We start from the raw sequence: 14,762 nt of genomic DNA on the forward strand, positions 1-14,762 counted from the left end.
CTTAGCAATCCTTCAACTCTATCGATTAACAAATCTTAACGACGGCTTATTAAGGACTAATCTCAGAAGATGAATGTTTCGGGATACTTTGATAAGAACCTCAGGTATTGAACGGCGCCAAATTACCATGACTTAAAATCAACGTGCAGCAGCTTGTTATACAGTAAGTGCTCTATAATCACTGTTAGTTCACTACAGTATTTTTTGGCTCTTGTCTTAAAATTATGAAATGACATGTAACCCATGTAACTCGCTGAGCATAAAATACTGTTAAATTGCATGATTTGATGTTTCTCTTTTCAGTTAGTCGAAGAGATATTTGACCTACTTGAGGGATTGGGCGAGAAAGTTGCCAGTCGTCCGGTCGGACAGACGCTCTTCCGCCAAAGTGATCATGTGCTTAATATTCTGGAGAAGTGTGTGGCATGGTCTGAGTCATCTCCAGACTCGGGTAAGGATTGTACTGTCTTCTAAAAATTATCGTAGGCTAAAACAGTCCTAGATGAAGTCTTCCTCTTTTTACTATTATAGTAAGGATAATCAGTTCAGCTAATCCCATATTAAAGATTTTGAAGAATTTGTAGGCTGAAGTTTCCAAACCTAAAATGAAGAGGCAAACAAGTTAGACTTGAACCCTCAACTGTTATATACAGTATATTTTTAATGTAACTGGTATCCTGGAGTCCGTCAGATCCCAGATATTTGCTGTTAAGTGTTCTTAGTTTTTGCATATATGCATATCTTAATTCCTGTAATATATATATTCAATAGTTTCACAGCGAAACTTGAAGAAAATTACAAAGTCAGAAAAGACTAAAATTAAGCTCAGGAAAAGTGTACCTTCCGACTTCTGGAAAAGTCTACAAAAAGGTCTTAAAGGTAATTTTTCTGCTATGCCAGTCTTTTGTAGAGAACCTACAATCTGTAATAGGGCTGCCTGGCTGAGGCGGTAAAGGCGTGCTCGGTTCGCCCGGAAGGACGTGGGTTAGAATCCCCGTCAGGGAGTCCTAAAATTTAAGAAACGAGATTTCCACTTCCGGAGGTGCATATGGCCCTGAGGTTCACTTAGCCTACACCAAAAATGAGTACCAGGTTAATTTCTGGGGGCAAAGGCGGCCGGGAGTAATGATAACCACTCTACCCCACCACGTGCCGAGGTTGACAATGGTGGAAGCCTTTACCTTCCACTCCAAGGGCGTTCATGGCCTGTACGGAGGTGACTTTGCTTTGCTACAATCTATAATATAAACTGTTAATAACTCAGAACATGTTATAAAATTTTAATGTCCAAAATCCATATTGGGCAGTGCAAAATTTTCATCGCAGGGTATATTATTATTATTATTATTATTATTATTATTATTATTATTATTATTATTATTATTATTATTATTATTATTATTATTATTACGTAATTTATGTAAGAAATCACATTAAAGGTTCTGTGGTTGGCTGATATATAAAAATGTAACTGAATTAAAATTATTCATGATATAAAATACTCAATCGTCGGACTATGTACTCACTTAGTACTTACGTAATTACTTAAACATATAAACTGTTGATGGGCGCCAGCTACAAATAAATGTAACGATAATACAATGATAATCTTGAATCTCTAGGGTGTGAGGTAATAAGCTTACTTTGACAGCATAACATACAGGTCTTTGTCGTTTGGTTTTCCAATTAAAATTTAAGGTTATCTGATCTACCTCTGAAATAAAACAATTAACTGTATTTGATACTGAACAAAATATATTTTTTAAATTTATAATTTAAATGGCGAGGTTTGCTGCGATAATTCAGATAATATAAAACCCTGAATTACAACTGAAAGAACCTCTAGGCATTAAATTCACAATCCTCGTTACCGGAAATTTAAAAGTTGTACAAGAAATTTATCCCTGACTGGTTCACTTAACAGTACCTTTAATACTTTACGTGTTATTACGACGTATTCCTTTGAGTTGGTCAGCTCTAGGTATCTCAAACCTAATTTGCTGAAGTATCCTTTTAGTTTCACAAACGAGATATAGCATGGCTTGAAATTATATACACACTTCACAATCTACTTCACAAGTAATTCACTGATAACTATTAAGTCTGCATTACGACGACTCAATATTCGGCTGTCAACGAACTGACGTAAGAACTCGACCGAACACATACGCGAAACACACTCCGAACATATAAGCCATTTGGTGACTGGCGATTACGTATTCATATCACTGTTCTGTCTTCGACTGACCAACTGTGGCCTCACTCTCCATACGACTGTCTCACCGTTCACCATCAGTCTCCTTCCAGTTGACTCCAATTGACTGTTCACCATCAGTCTGTGACTGACTCGCCGAGTCCACTTCCATCTGACTAGAACACTCCATGGCAAGCCTCTCCTTCCAAGTGAACTGCCTCTGAGATAATGCAGCTTATATAGACATTAGTTGTCACACCCACATCATCTCTGAAAGAGTACATGACATCGCTCCATCCAGCTTCAAAGTGTTACAAACTGATGAAATAGCCTCAGGCAAAGTAGGAACTCCCTTAATTCTCATGCTGCTGTAAGTGTTGCACCACATGTTGTAATGTCTTAAAAGTAATATCACAAATAATACATCCATATCTGATATTAGGTAACAACTCTCACTCTACGTTATTTTAATGCTAACACACACACACACACACACACACACACACACACACACACACACATATTATAAATTAAATACCTTGAAGCAAACAATCAATACATAGCGAAATCAGACTACGGAATTGTATCAAACAATGGTTATAATAATAATAATAATAATAATAATAATAATAATAATAATAATAATAATAATAATAATAATAATATAGATGAAGGGTTGTAACGGGATTTCAACGGTTATAGTAAATAGATGGTTGCTTGCTAAACACTCCAAAAGAACTAATTACTAGTTAACTTCGCAGTTTTCTATTTCTTTAAAGTTTAAATGAAACTTAATGATTTTATTCTTTGGTCGCAGGTTAAAAGGCTTAAAAATGTAAACTGCTATAAAGTAGCCTGGTAATGTCAGAACAGCTAACATGAATAGCTAGAAATCACAGTACAAGAAATTGTTCGGCTAAGCCACTGTGTGTCTACTTTTAATCTTTCGTAATTCAAAGGTTTAATATTTGTTTTTCCTTGATCTTTGATATTTCTGCTACTTTATGAGCACATATTACTGCAAATCCTGGTTGTACTAATATTATTTTACGTAAGGTAATATTGCCTCTCGCAACATCCATTCAAGGTTTGATTGGTGCTAAAGGGACAATACCCTTGTGTCAACTTTTGTAAAACGTTCGTTAAACACTTTGATAAATGAAGTCTCTGTAACCCCGCAGATTTCCTAATTATATTTAGCAAATGAGGAATGCCGGTCATAGTCTATGTATGGAAAATTAGACTCCATTCCACTTACGATATTTAAATATAGCATACAGAATATTAATCCAAAACTATTATGCTGAGGAAGTGCTCCATTTGTGGAAATATGATTATGAAATAGTTCAATTCTCTTGTAAGCTTTGTCTACTTAAGCAATCTTCAATTATGGGGAAAATAATTAATTCAAAATAGTAATCGAATGGGTACAGGTAGTTTACAATTGTTTTCAAAATAATTTAACAAATACTACCACTGGCTATTATTCACGTCAGACTGAAATAACTGAATCATTATATACAGATTTTCTTGTAGTTAAAACTCCCCAAATAAGCTACCTAACTCAACTGTCTTAAGTGCTGAATACTAATTAAGCTAATAAACTCCTCCATATTTTATAACTTGAATTATAACCGCTGATATGTTTGTAATATGCAGTAAAATTTAGGACCATATGTTTAAGTGAATTTCTAGATGAAAAATGTAACATTGAGTAACCCATCTTCCTACAGATCAAGCAGGCCAGCGCCCTCTGCCATGGTATACTTTTCTTCCGGTGTTAGCAACACTGAAAGTAGCGGTTTTCGGGGCGAACGTGGTTGCCCCTTTGTTCGGTAGAAAATCCAAGTCTAAGGAGGATATTGTAAGTACGACTAATTAGAACTTCCATTATGTTCTTGAAATTATGGGTAAAATCGTTCAGTCGACGGATGTCGTTTCTAAAACATTGTTACTTAACTCTTATAGGTGGACTACATTAGAAGTCAGAGACGGAAAATCCACGCCATCAGAAACAAAGGCATTTCTAACATGGGGGAGGAAAACTACTCTGCTCAGGTATGATACTAAAAATCAACATTTCTGTCAATACATGGAAGTGGAAATAAACCGCATATCTATATATTTAAAAAATTATGCAAACTACAGTCCGGCCATTCTATTCGGTCGATTTCCTTCATTTTTTTAAACTGCAAGGTATTCAAGCACAGACTTTCTATCAGGTACTATAAATCACATAACTTCCGCCTTCCTCAAATTTTATTTTTAAATTTTTTGTTTCTTTGAAGCAATCATATCTTTAGTTCTAATTGAGACACGGAGTTCGTTTTGGCCTAAGAACACTCAGTGGATCAAGCTCTTTCATTTCAGCTCTTAACTATTCAAATTGATTGAAGAAATTTGAGTGCACATTCATTTTGACATTTCATTTCAACATGTTTCTCATTAAAGCAATCACATTTCGTTGTAATTAAAGTACGCAGTTTTGGTCTAAAAACACACAGTGGATCAAGCGCTTTCTTTTGAGGAAATAAATACTTAAATTGGTAGATTCGGAGCAAAGTTACGAGTAAATTTGTCTCCATGACGAAGATCTTTGAAGGATTTTAACAGTTCGGCGCGTAGTGTTGTTCCAAGTAACGTTAAATTCAATTTCTTTGTGTGATGTATTTTCAAGTGTTTTGTTGACATGTTACATTCTATTACCACAGCAGATCATGTGCTTTATTTCATTAACCCGAAACTTTACAAATACATCCGTGAGGATAGTAACGAACACCACGATACTTTGTACATTACGGGCGGAGCCAGCGGGAAACTGCTAGTAATTTTGTAAACGACACCTTGCTTCACACAATACAGATACGGGTACAAATAGATCGTTCTTCTTCAAAGAATCATTATTGTAAAAGAAAACCGAGAATATCGGAACGATAGTTTCCTTACACTACGGCTTCATAATCGATACTATAAATGAAACCTGATCAAATCAATCATTGGTAACTCAAATGTTCCAACAGGTACAATCCCCAGAAATTTTCAGAAAACTCGCCAAAAAAATGTGGATGTTTAGTAAATCCATTTTTTGGGAAATGCGTGGAAATGCGGAAGTAGACTAAATTTTTAACAAAATGGTAAGGACATCTTGATGCAGGACGAGCCGGGGTGCGAGTGCGCGACTCGGAATATGGACGTCGGCGCAGCGGGGTTGCACGATCGAAGTTAATGGTAGAGTTTGAAATTTACGTTAAAAACGAACAAAATACATACGTGCAATGTTACAATGCAGTTGAAACATAATTTAATAGTACAGAGCCTAGGTTTTTACTAAAGTCTAGCCAAAAAGGAGAAAAAAGAACATGCTGTTAGTATTTATTTTATTTGTACATTTCAGTGCCCCTATTTTCGTGGAAACTGAACTTTCTCTGTTAAAATTAGGAAATGCATTACGTACTGGACTGGAAAAGATACTTTCCCCTACTAATGAAATGTTCGCAATCAAGTGGACCGCTCCTTGAACCAACAAAACTATATTTAGGCAGACATCACCAATAGATCTCTCTGCTTCCTGCAAGTTCACTCATTCCAAACAATAGCCATTACGAAAACCAATTTATGCATGCATACTACCTGAAGCTGCAACGCAGGGCTGTACTTGGAATCGCTTCTTACACATTACGCATGCATACTGCCTGATGGTACGACGAGTGGTATAAGTAAAAGGACAAAAACCAAGCTACTACCTGCTTCAAAATATCGTACTCTTAAGTTTCTCCTTCGGACAAACCATTCACTCAAACTTATTTTACGAACAGCAGGCATTCATCCTTTCCTGCCGTGAGGTTATTTATGCGGAGATTCGGGAGGGAAGTACAGGTTTTGTTACGTCAAAAAATTAGCGTTTTAGTATTGTGTTGTTCCTACTAGGTTATATAGCGCTATGATATATATTGTGACCTATGTGTAAACTTTCTTTGTTACTATATTTAATTAGCATAAACAGGAAAACCACCGAATTCCTGTTCATAATCTATCAAGCTGTGGACGCCACATGTAACAACGGCAGACTTTCACCATGATCTGGTGTTTTAATTGTTCGTCCTGTCATTCGTCGGAGTTGACCAATCCAAACGGTTCTCTTGGTGGTGTTGATACTGCCGATTGCTTTAATTGCCTGTACGGACATCGCTTTGCTTCTGCTTGTAAAATAATTTCATGCAGGGAAACGGAAGTGGTTCCCGCATACTTGTGCTTTAGTCTGACGTTAGACGGAAACTCAATCGTCAAAAATTCAGTGTTTCGCCCCAGTGCGGTATGGGCTGATCAGTTGGATACCGCACCTTCCCAAGATACTGGCCGGCTAGCACGCCGGTAACGACACCATTGCAAGCTATACATGTGACAAGCACAATGCAGTGCCGACGTACGAGGGGAGAATTGAATCTCAGCTTGTTATATATGCCTTCCCGGGCTAGCATGACCAAAAGTATGGCTTCCTCTAGTTCTTCAAAGAAATGAGCATCTCCCAATTAATTTATGTATACCACAAATATGTTCTGACTTCAGACCCTTAATATTGCTTTTGGCTTTCAGACTTTCTGGAAATTCATTTTGTATGAATCGGTGAATTACGCACAATATAAATCGGTGACCATTTTGATAAGAGCTGGCGTTCTGATGACTTCTGAATCGGTCGTAGTACGCAGTGGATTAAAACTTCGTTTTCAAATAACAATTACCAGTGTTTAGCATTTCAAATAAAAAATGATTTCGAGATTTGTCTTCGACAAGATAACTTGAATTACTTGCCCCGTTAAGTCAGAAATTAACAATGACCAAACTGCAATTCACTTAAAGCAGAGTACCTTACAGATGCTGATCTGCTCAGTAAATAGATTAATCTCGAGTTAGTGCCGTTTCTTTTTTTCAGGATTACTCTGTGGAGAACACCCGTCTAATAGACAAACTGCTTTTGTGGTGGCCTATTACAGTCGTTACGAAGTTAGCCGATATCGTGGGACTTGGATCGGAGGATTCTGAATCGTCGAAAACTCTGGTAAGAAATTTTGATATAGTGGCTTTAAAAGCAGGAATATATGTTTAATCATAAGAGTAGTGTAGATAATAAACTTTTTAAAAAAGATTTTCTTGCAGGAAAGCATTAAACATTTGCTCAAAAGTAATTTTCTGTCAATGCTTACATGAATTTTTTCTTTTTGTGGTTCGTGCATTAATCACATTTCCTCTCCCCATTTCAAAATACAGTAATTAAAACTTGCAAGAAAACTTAAATATGAATCCTTAAAACGACTTCCCTCATCGTATCTTTAGTGAAACAAGTCTGATTTTTCGAAATACACTTCGGAGCTTCTGAAAGTTGGCCTGAACTTAATTTCAATATTACTCTAAAGGAATATTGATACCATAACCATATTTAGTACTGGTCCCAGAGACAATTACAAATCTGAAAGGTAAATTGGCTAGACAGTAGAGTTAACTTGGACAGTTGGACGTGAAGCCTGCAAGTTTTAGGCATTTTTTTCGATTCATATCCAAGAAACTATTCGCTTAAAGACTACCGAACTAGAAAATTAAACAAAAATTAACTCCCGTAGCTAATTAACATGAATGTAGATAAACAAATCACATAAAATTTATGCTAAAATTTCAGGTATAATGTTCATGGAAGGTATTACGTTATGAATCGTAATTTTTGTAAAATTTACGAACTTTAGAACCTACAATAGACTTGAAAAGTGCATTACAAAGTATTTTGGCATTAAAATTTTCACTCAGATTTCTTCCGTCCAATATTTGAACGTCGTTAATGTCATACTAATCTTATGGAATAATCACATTTGTCTTGCTTGTAGCTTCTAAGCAATCGCAATTATACGGAGTTCATTGCTCTAGGTTTTAACCCCTCCTCAGAAGTGTACCTTAAGATTAGAAAATCTCTTAACGAAAATGTGACATTGAGGGGGAACGACAGTGTGGTTTCCAACATATTTAAATAATACTTTTGCTCCAATCTGTCGCCATTGATCTGTATTTAGGGCTGTCTCGCAGATAGCCGATTCCCTATCGGTTGTTTACCCAATCTTCTCTTAAATGATTTGAGTTACTTGAAATTTATCTAGCATATCCCTTGAAATATTATCCAATCCCTAATTCCTTTGCTTATAGTAGTGCTTGTTCCATTCACTAAAAGTAGAATTCACAATATAGAAAATTAGTTTCCTATTACTGCTAAAGAATATGCACAATAAAAGATCATTTATCTGGTTTCAAAATGCTGCTTGAACGAGGATTGTAACATAAAACTTAAGAGATTGTTTTCTTCTTGACATGGGTGATTTAATGTGTGATAAACCAGAATGTATACTTTTCAGACCCTGAATGTAATTTTACATCAAAGTTAAAGCTGCTAATTTAAGTTAGTGTACTTATTGCACCAGAATTTCTAAAGTTTAAGTTTATGTATGGATCTGTTCTGTATAAATCTTTGTTAATTAAATGGCTTAAAACTGAACAGAATAGTTTTATTTAAAACCATTTTCATCAAAGCTATAACGTTTGAAATTACATCAGGCTATTTGTTTTCGGTGCTGATATTTTGTTTAAAAAACTTTTGGCATATGAATTCTTTCGCATTAGTGGACGGGTTTATCATCCTCTTGGGACATCGACTAGAGGACACCTCAAATTTTATTTCTCTCAAGAATGCTGATTTCTGTTAGAAGTAACATGGGGAATAGACTCCAAAGCTTTTGGAAGCTTTGTAGGTTGGGGGTCATAAAAGAACTATTATAGAAAGTAACTGGACGTATTGAAGCAGACTAAAGACTTGTGCAGGGTATTCAACTTTACATACGGCAGCAAAATAAAATGATTTTAGGGGGCATTACGTTGCTCGGTAGTACACCGATTAATTGTACGGTATAACTAAATATAATCGTTTCTATTTTGAATTTTTTGAGGATTTGAATTTTACCAGTCATTTCATGTTTTTAAGAATTTTGAAGAACTGTTTGGTAATTTTAAAAAGTCCATTTTAATTCTTAAATGTTTTTAAATTCTTGAATGTACTTCTCAGACTGATAATCATCCACAAGTAAAAATGTTAAATTATATAATTCCTACATTGTTGAAGTTGCTAAATCATTTCAGGCCAAGCACTGACCACCAGTTGCTGGTAACTAAGAAAGGAAAGGATTTATAAAAGAGTATTGTTTTCGAAATGTGCGCATGAATGCAATACAGGACTCTAACGACGAACAGAAAGTAATACCAAACAAGTCCCGAGCAGAGTTCACTAGCCTTCGCACCAGCCCCTACAGCCAGTCATTCACCTCCGCGCACATAAAGGACAAGGAATTGGAAACTACTGTTAACTTTGCATCTCAGCAAAGATTTAAAAAAAGTTATTTTACGTCGTACTGACGCAGATAGGTCTTATGGCGACCGGACAGGAAAGGGGTAGAAGTGGGAAGGAAGCGGCCGTGACCTTAAATAAGGTACAGCCCAAGCATTTGCCTCGTGTGAAAATGAGAAACCTCTGAAAACTATCTCTAGGGCTGCCGACAGTGGGGTTCGAACCTATTATGTCTCGAATACTGGATACTGGCCGCACTTAAGCGACTGCAGCTATCGAGCTCTGTAGTACAGAATATTACCCTCCCTAGTGTGTAGTTCTGTGCAAGCAAAATGCCAAAGTTTGAATCCACCGCAATGTGTATTGAAGTGTAATACAAATGATATACTGTTGACACGCACAATATTAATCTCGACAAAATGAGTGTGAAAAGTATACAAACATAAAGGCTAATGAACTTGGAAAGTACTGGAATACTGACATATATAGATTTTAACGCTTAAACGATCGTCAGCCACCTTCAATCACTTAAAGTTGCTGTTGGTGCAGTTGGTGAGGAGTAAAATTGAACTACTTCCCGATCAATTACCGAGAAGCACTAATTCTAATGTCCAGACTAACCATGAAAACTTGATATAACCTTCAATGACTATTTTGTTACTCTGCTCAATTCCTAAATCAGATCAACCGAGACGTACTTACTACCAGTTAAATCAGGGCCTCTCAAACGCCCAAAATCTCATGCGAGCGAGACAGGCGTGGGGTGAGAGACAGCGCTATTGCTCCAAATCGAGGAGTGGGGGTCTGCACTCTGGTCAACCAAGCGAAGTCGTCTTTTGCAGAGGCCCTGAGTTAAATTCTTCGTGTGTGTGTGTGTTTGTGTGTGTGTTTGTGTTTGTGTTTGTGTTTGTGTTTATCAGCCCAACCCTTGTCCCGTTTCTCTACAGGATCGGGTATGAATTGAAATGGATCTTCGTACAGAGATTTTACAAGCGGGTGCCATTCCTGACTTCAACATGAGATGAATGACGTGATATGAGTAGGCAGGGGTTCTTTTCTAATGCTTAACGTCCCCATCCGACGAGCGGTCCGAAGCCCTTATTCAACATAACGCTATGCAGAGGTCTGAAATTGAATCTAGGCTTCTGGCACGCAATCTAATAAGAAATTATATAACACTACCTCTCCTAGCCTGCCGGTCAACATTCTGATCGTGAAAATTCTTTCGACGAACGGGATTTGAATTGGCAGATTACGGTGCCAGTCCATGTACACTTGATGCTTTAACGGTCATTAACGGGGACATATGCAACGAAAAAAATGTTACGGATAAAAAGTATTTCCGAATGTTGGTCGTAAGTATTTGGATGACTTAACAGAACTGAATTTCCAATGGTCGCAATATAATATAAAATATCATGAAAATCTTGTCATGTTTTGATATTTTTTATTTCAGCGCTTCTTGTGCAAAAATAGAGCAACTTCGATGAAGGTATAAATTTCTGGTTAGTCGTTAGAATTAAATTATTACGTGAAAATATCACTCAGTATATACATTGATGAAAAGGTACAGTTCAGTAGGTAAGTTAACGCTCGGACAACAAATTGTCAAATCTCTGCCAGTAAACTACGGTAAGCTTCGTCAATAGAAATTCTATAGATCTGTCTACATTTTACAGCTAATCAGCTCTGCTTCATAAAGCGGGTACATTCACTATCATTTTATCCTAAGGCATGCCTACTAGAATGTTGCCATATTGAAAAGCACACTTGTATATTGTAATATTTGCGCCAATTACAAGAATTTCTTATGTATTCTGTCTTAAATCTTGTCTTTCACATCTCCAGAATCAAGTGTTAAATTTTATCGTAGGAAATTGTAGTTTTACAACTTAGTAGTACTTTCTTATTATTTCCCCTTGCTTATGTTGCTATCAGATATGCAGCATGCTGTTAAAACATATTTGCTACGTCTTAATTTTAACTTCGTGAGGTAAACCCTCCTAAAATACGCCTGATTTGTTTATTATAAAGTTGTACTATGTTTCTGCTTCCCTCATCCCCAGTGCAAGGGTATTGTGTACGATGTCTGTTTCCTTACTTTGTGTGGCGGTGCGCCAAATTTGACCTTCATGACGCACTAGTTACCTACCTCCATGGCAAAGAACCCCGCCTTCCTCGCTGACCAATCGGGGATTTCCGCTCTGACCTTGTGTTGTGCTGTTCGCCTCGCCAAGGTCTTTGATCGTCCTGCTAACTGGTCTTTAAGTCTGCTCTGAGTAACAGCAGGCTGGCCCCGCTCGAGGTTTGAGCTCCTCACCACCAGGGGCACGGAGGTAAGGTCTTGAATTGAAAGCCTTAAGGAGATGAAGGGAGGATAAAAGTACAATTACGTGAAGTTCCTAGATAATGTAAATTAGGTAAGAGTACCCTTGGAAAACACTTTGTTCTGGTATGTAGAGACTGTTTTCAAAATTGGATGTCGCCCTTCAGGCAATTACTTTTCAGTCACTCGTAGTATGGCTTATCCACTGTTTAATCGGCCTTCGGCCTAGTAGGTTTTATTTGCGCAATTCCTGTTGGATAATCTCACTGTGGCTGTATCAGTTTTTATCGATGTTAGCTCATGAAAATATATTTGAATGTTTAATGCTACAGCAGTTTCGAGTCTACGAGCACCCTTGTTGGTTCTAATCAAGGAAAGGTGTTATATTTGGCTGCAGCCAGTCGTTACTGTAAAGACCAGTGCATTCCGGAACGTCTAGTTTTCTAACTCATTCGTAGATCTGGGGCTGTGTGTTCCCGTTAGAGGGTTATCGCCTTACTGGTGCTTTAAGGTTTAATTGGTTGTAGTTCAGCGTTCCTTTAATTTGGCTTAAGTGAGATTATGGTAGATATTTTTCCAGAACTAGCTAGTGTTAAATGAGTTGTGTATGTGTCCGAGACGCGTCTCATGTAATGATACTAAGCTTTTGAAGCTTAATTGTAACTCTACTGAAATTATAAAGGATTTTAGCCCTTACACCAACCTCCAGATTGATGTAAATTATACTAGCCCAAGGCACCCTTTAAAATATTTGTAAATCTTCCTCCTCAGCATTGTAATTAAGTATATCTCTTGCAAAGAAAAAGGAAAACCCAAGAAGGGGAGAACGGAATTTAGATGTGCTTTCCCGAAGTTGTGCTCTCTATGCCCAGGTCCCGGTCCGGACGCTTCTTTGCTCTATCCGTATAGCACGGTACAATTGTAATTTAATATACTGCTTAAACCTTCGATAATAGACTATAGTGCAATGTACGCCTTTCCCATAAAGGGGTCAGTGATACTTTATCCGACACTCTGAGAATATTTCGTTATAAAAGAAGGTGATTGTGCACTGTCTCAGACTAAGTTTATGCCAGTAACAGTTCAAACTTTAGGGTTTTCCGGTATACTTAATTCCCCAGACTACCTCTCCGTCTTTGTGAAATCTTGCATTTATTCAAACAATGAGCACGTGATGTTAAATTCCCTTGACTTCAGGGCAATTACGTATTACTTTTGCCGATGGTATCTGAAAAGTGCTCAAATACACCAGCCTCGTCAGATTTACCGGCACATAAAAATTCCAGTGGGACAAAATTTCGGTACCTTGACATCTCCCAAAATGTGTAAAAGTAGTTAGTGGTTTGTAAAACCAGTAACGTTAATCCTAGTCTCGAGAAAGGAGAATACATTCTCCACTTTGCTAAGAGTTTTTAGGTTGCCTACTCTCCTGGCGTTTAATGTGTTGTGCATCTACAGCAATTAAAACTCGCAAGGCTTTACCATAGCAGAGCAGAGAACTTGCCATGATACAGCACCACCATTCTGCTCCAAACATCAGAAAGTTTCAACATTGTCTGAAAGTAGTGGGCGCAGTCACGCCGAAAATCACTGCGCGATTGGATCTTACTAAACAAAAATGCATTAGTCAGTAGTCTACGTTCGTAGCCACGGAGAACTTGATACTGCATAAATCTTCTGAATACAGAAATTTGAAACAAAGTGCAATAACCTTAACCAGTTGGATAAACCGGCCCTGTTCTCGTGGTGCCTGGGTCATTGTATAACTGGCGTGCGAATCACATTATCGCCCAGAATCGTTAATGTTCTTAAAATACACAGGCTTTAAAAGTGGCGCTTCCGTAAACAGCAGGCAGACTTAGAAAGGAGAAAATAGTCTGATAAAAAAAGATGTGCAACGATAAGACGCTTCTTTTATGCTTGCCAGGGACCCACCATCGCGCACTTAGAAGTATTCTTACTGTTCTAGAAGTAATAAAACACTGTAAATCACCTGAATGCGACCATTTGCTGTGTTGCAATTGGCCAGGAAGGGTTCGTTGTGTGTTCCTATCCGCTGGCCAAGTTTCTCATTCTCAGACAGTTCGCATAGTGTCAAAGTACAGGGCTGAGATATTCGGGATAAGTGAGAGAACAACAAATTAGAAAGTTTCCCAATGGTTTTGTCACTAATAATGCAGACGTTGGCAAGCTCGCAGCGTATTTTGACAGAAGCCCGGGCGTCGATATCGATAATCATTGATTCCTTTATGTAACATAGCCCTAATCAAGTTTACGTCCGGCTAAATGGCTAGCGTGCTGGCCTTGGGTCACAAGGGTCCCGGGTTAGATTCCAGGCAGGTTCGGGAATTGTAACGGTCGTTTCTCTGACACGGGGGTTGGGCGTATGTGTCGTCCTAATTTCATCACGATGCGCAGGTCGCCTACGTGTGTCAAATCGAAAGACCTGCACCAGGCGAGCCGAACAAGTCTTCAGACACTCCCGGCACTAAAAGCCATACGTACGCAATTTCATTTCAATGAAGTTTACTTAATAAATTACACTTAGTCTTACTGTTTTAGTTTTCCTTCACACTCATAACACTGGAACACAATTCAAGCTAGTTTTTCCCCACTAATTTCTTTTCGATTTCGCATTCATCGCGAAATAAGTTAATTTCGCGTTGACCTTTTCGGCTGATACAAAAATAAAATCGCTTTTCTTCATAAGAATCACATGATTAGTCAAGATATCTCAAAATAACTTCAACATATTTATCACGTTCATCGTTAATGTGAAACAATCATTCCTCTAATCATGACGCACAGGCAGAGGATTATAAGTACGGTATGATTTAAGAAGTCTGTTTTTCCGCCTCACGGATGGT

At 37.6% G+C, this 14,762-nt stretch overlaps 1 protein-coding gene across 2 annotated transcripts in view; it reads left to right on the forward strand.

Annotated features, from left to right (window-relative positions):
- LOC136874929 (neurofilament medium polypeptide) overlaps window positions 1-14,762 on the forward strand; it is a 102,021-nt gene that overhangs the window by 46,626 nt on the left and 40,633 nt on the right. For both annotated transcript variants that reach the window (XM_067148641.2, XM_068227930.1), the window contains exons 3-6: window positions 304-451; window positions 3,928-4,058; window positions 4,163-4,252; window positions 7,125-7,250. In XM_067148641.2, the coding sequence (XP_067004742.2) occupies window positions 304-451; window positions 3,928-4,058; window positions 4,163-4,252; window positions 7,125-7,250 (495 nt within the window). The remainder of the gene's footprint in view (window positions 1-303; window positions 452-3,927; window positions 4,059-4,162; window positions 4,253-7,124; window positions 7,251-14,762) is intronic.

The sequence above is a fragment of the Anabrus simplex genome, chromosome 5, assembly GCF_040414725.1.
Source record: "Anabrus simplex isolate iqAnaSimp1 chromosome 5, ASM4041472v1, whole genome shotgun sequence".
Lineage (NCBI taxonomy): Eukaryota > Metazoa > Arthropoda > Insecta > Orthoptera > Tettigoniidae > Anabrus > Anabrus simplex.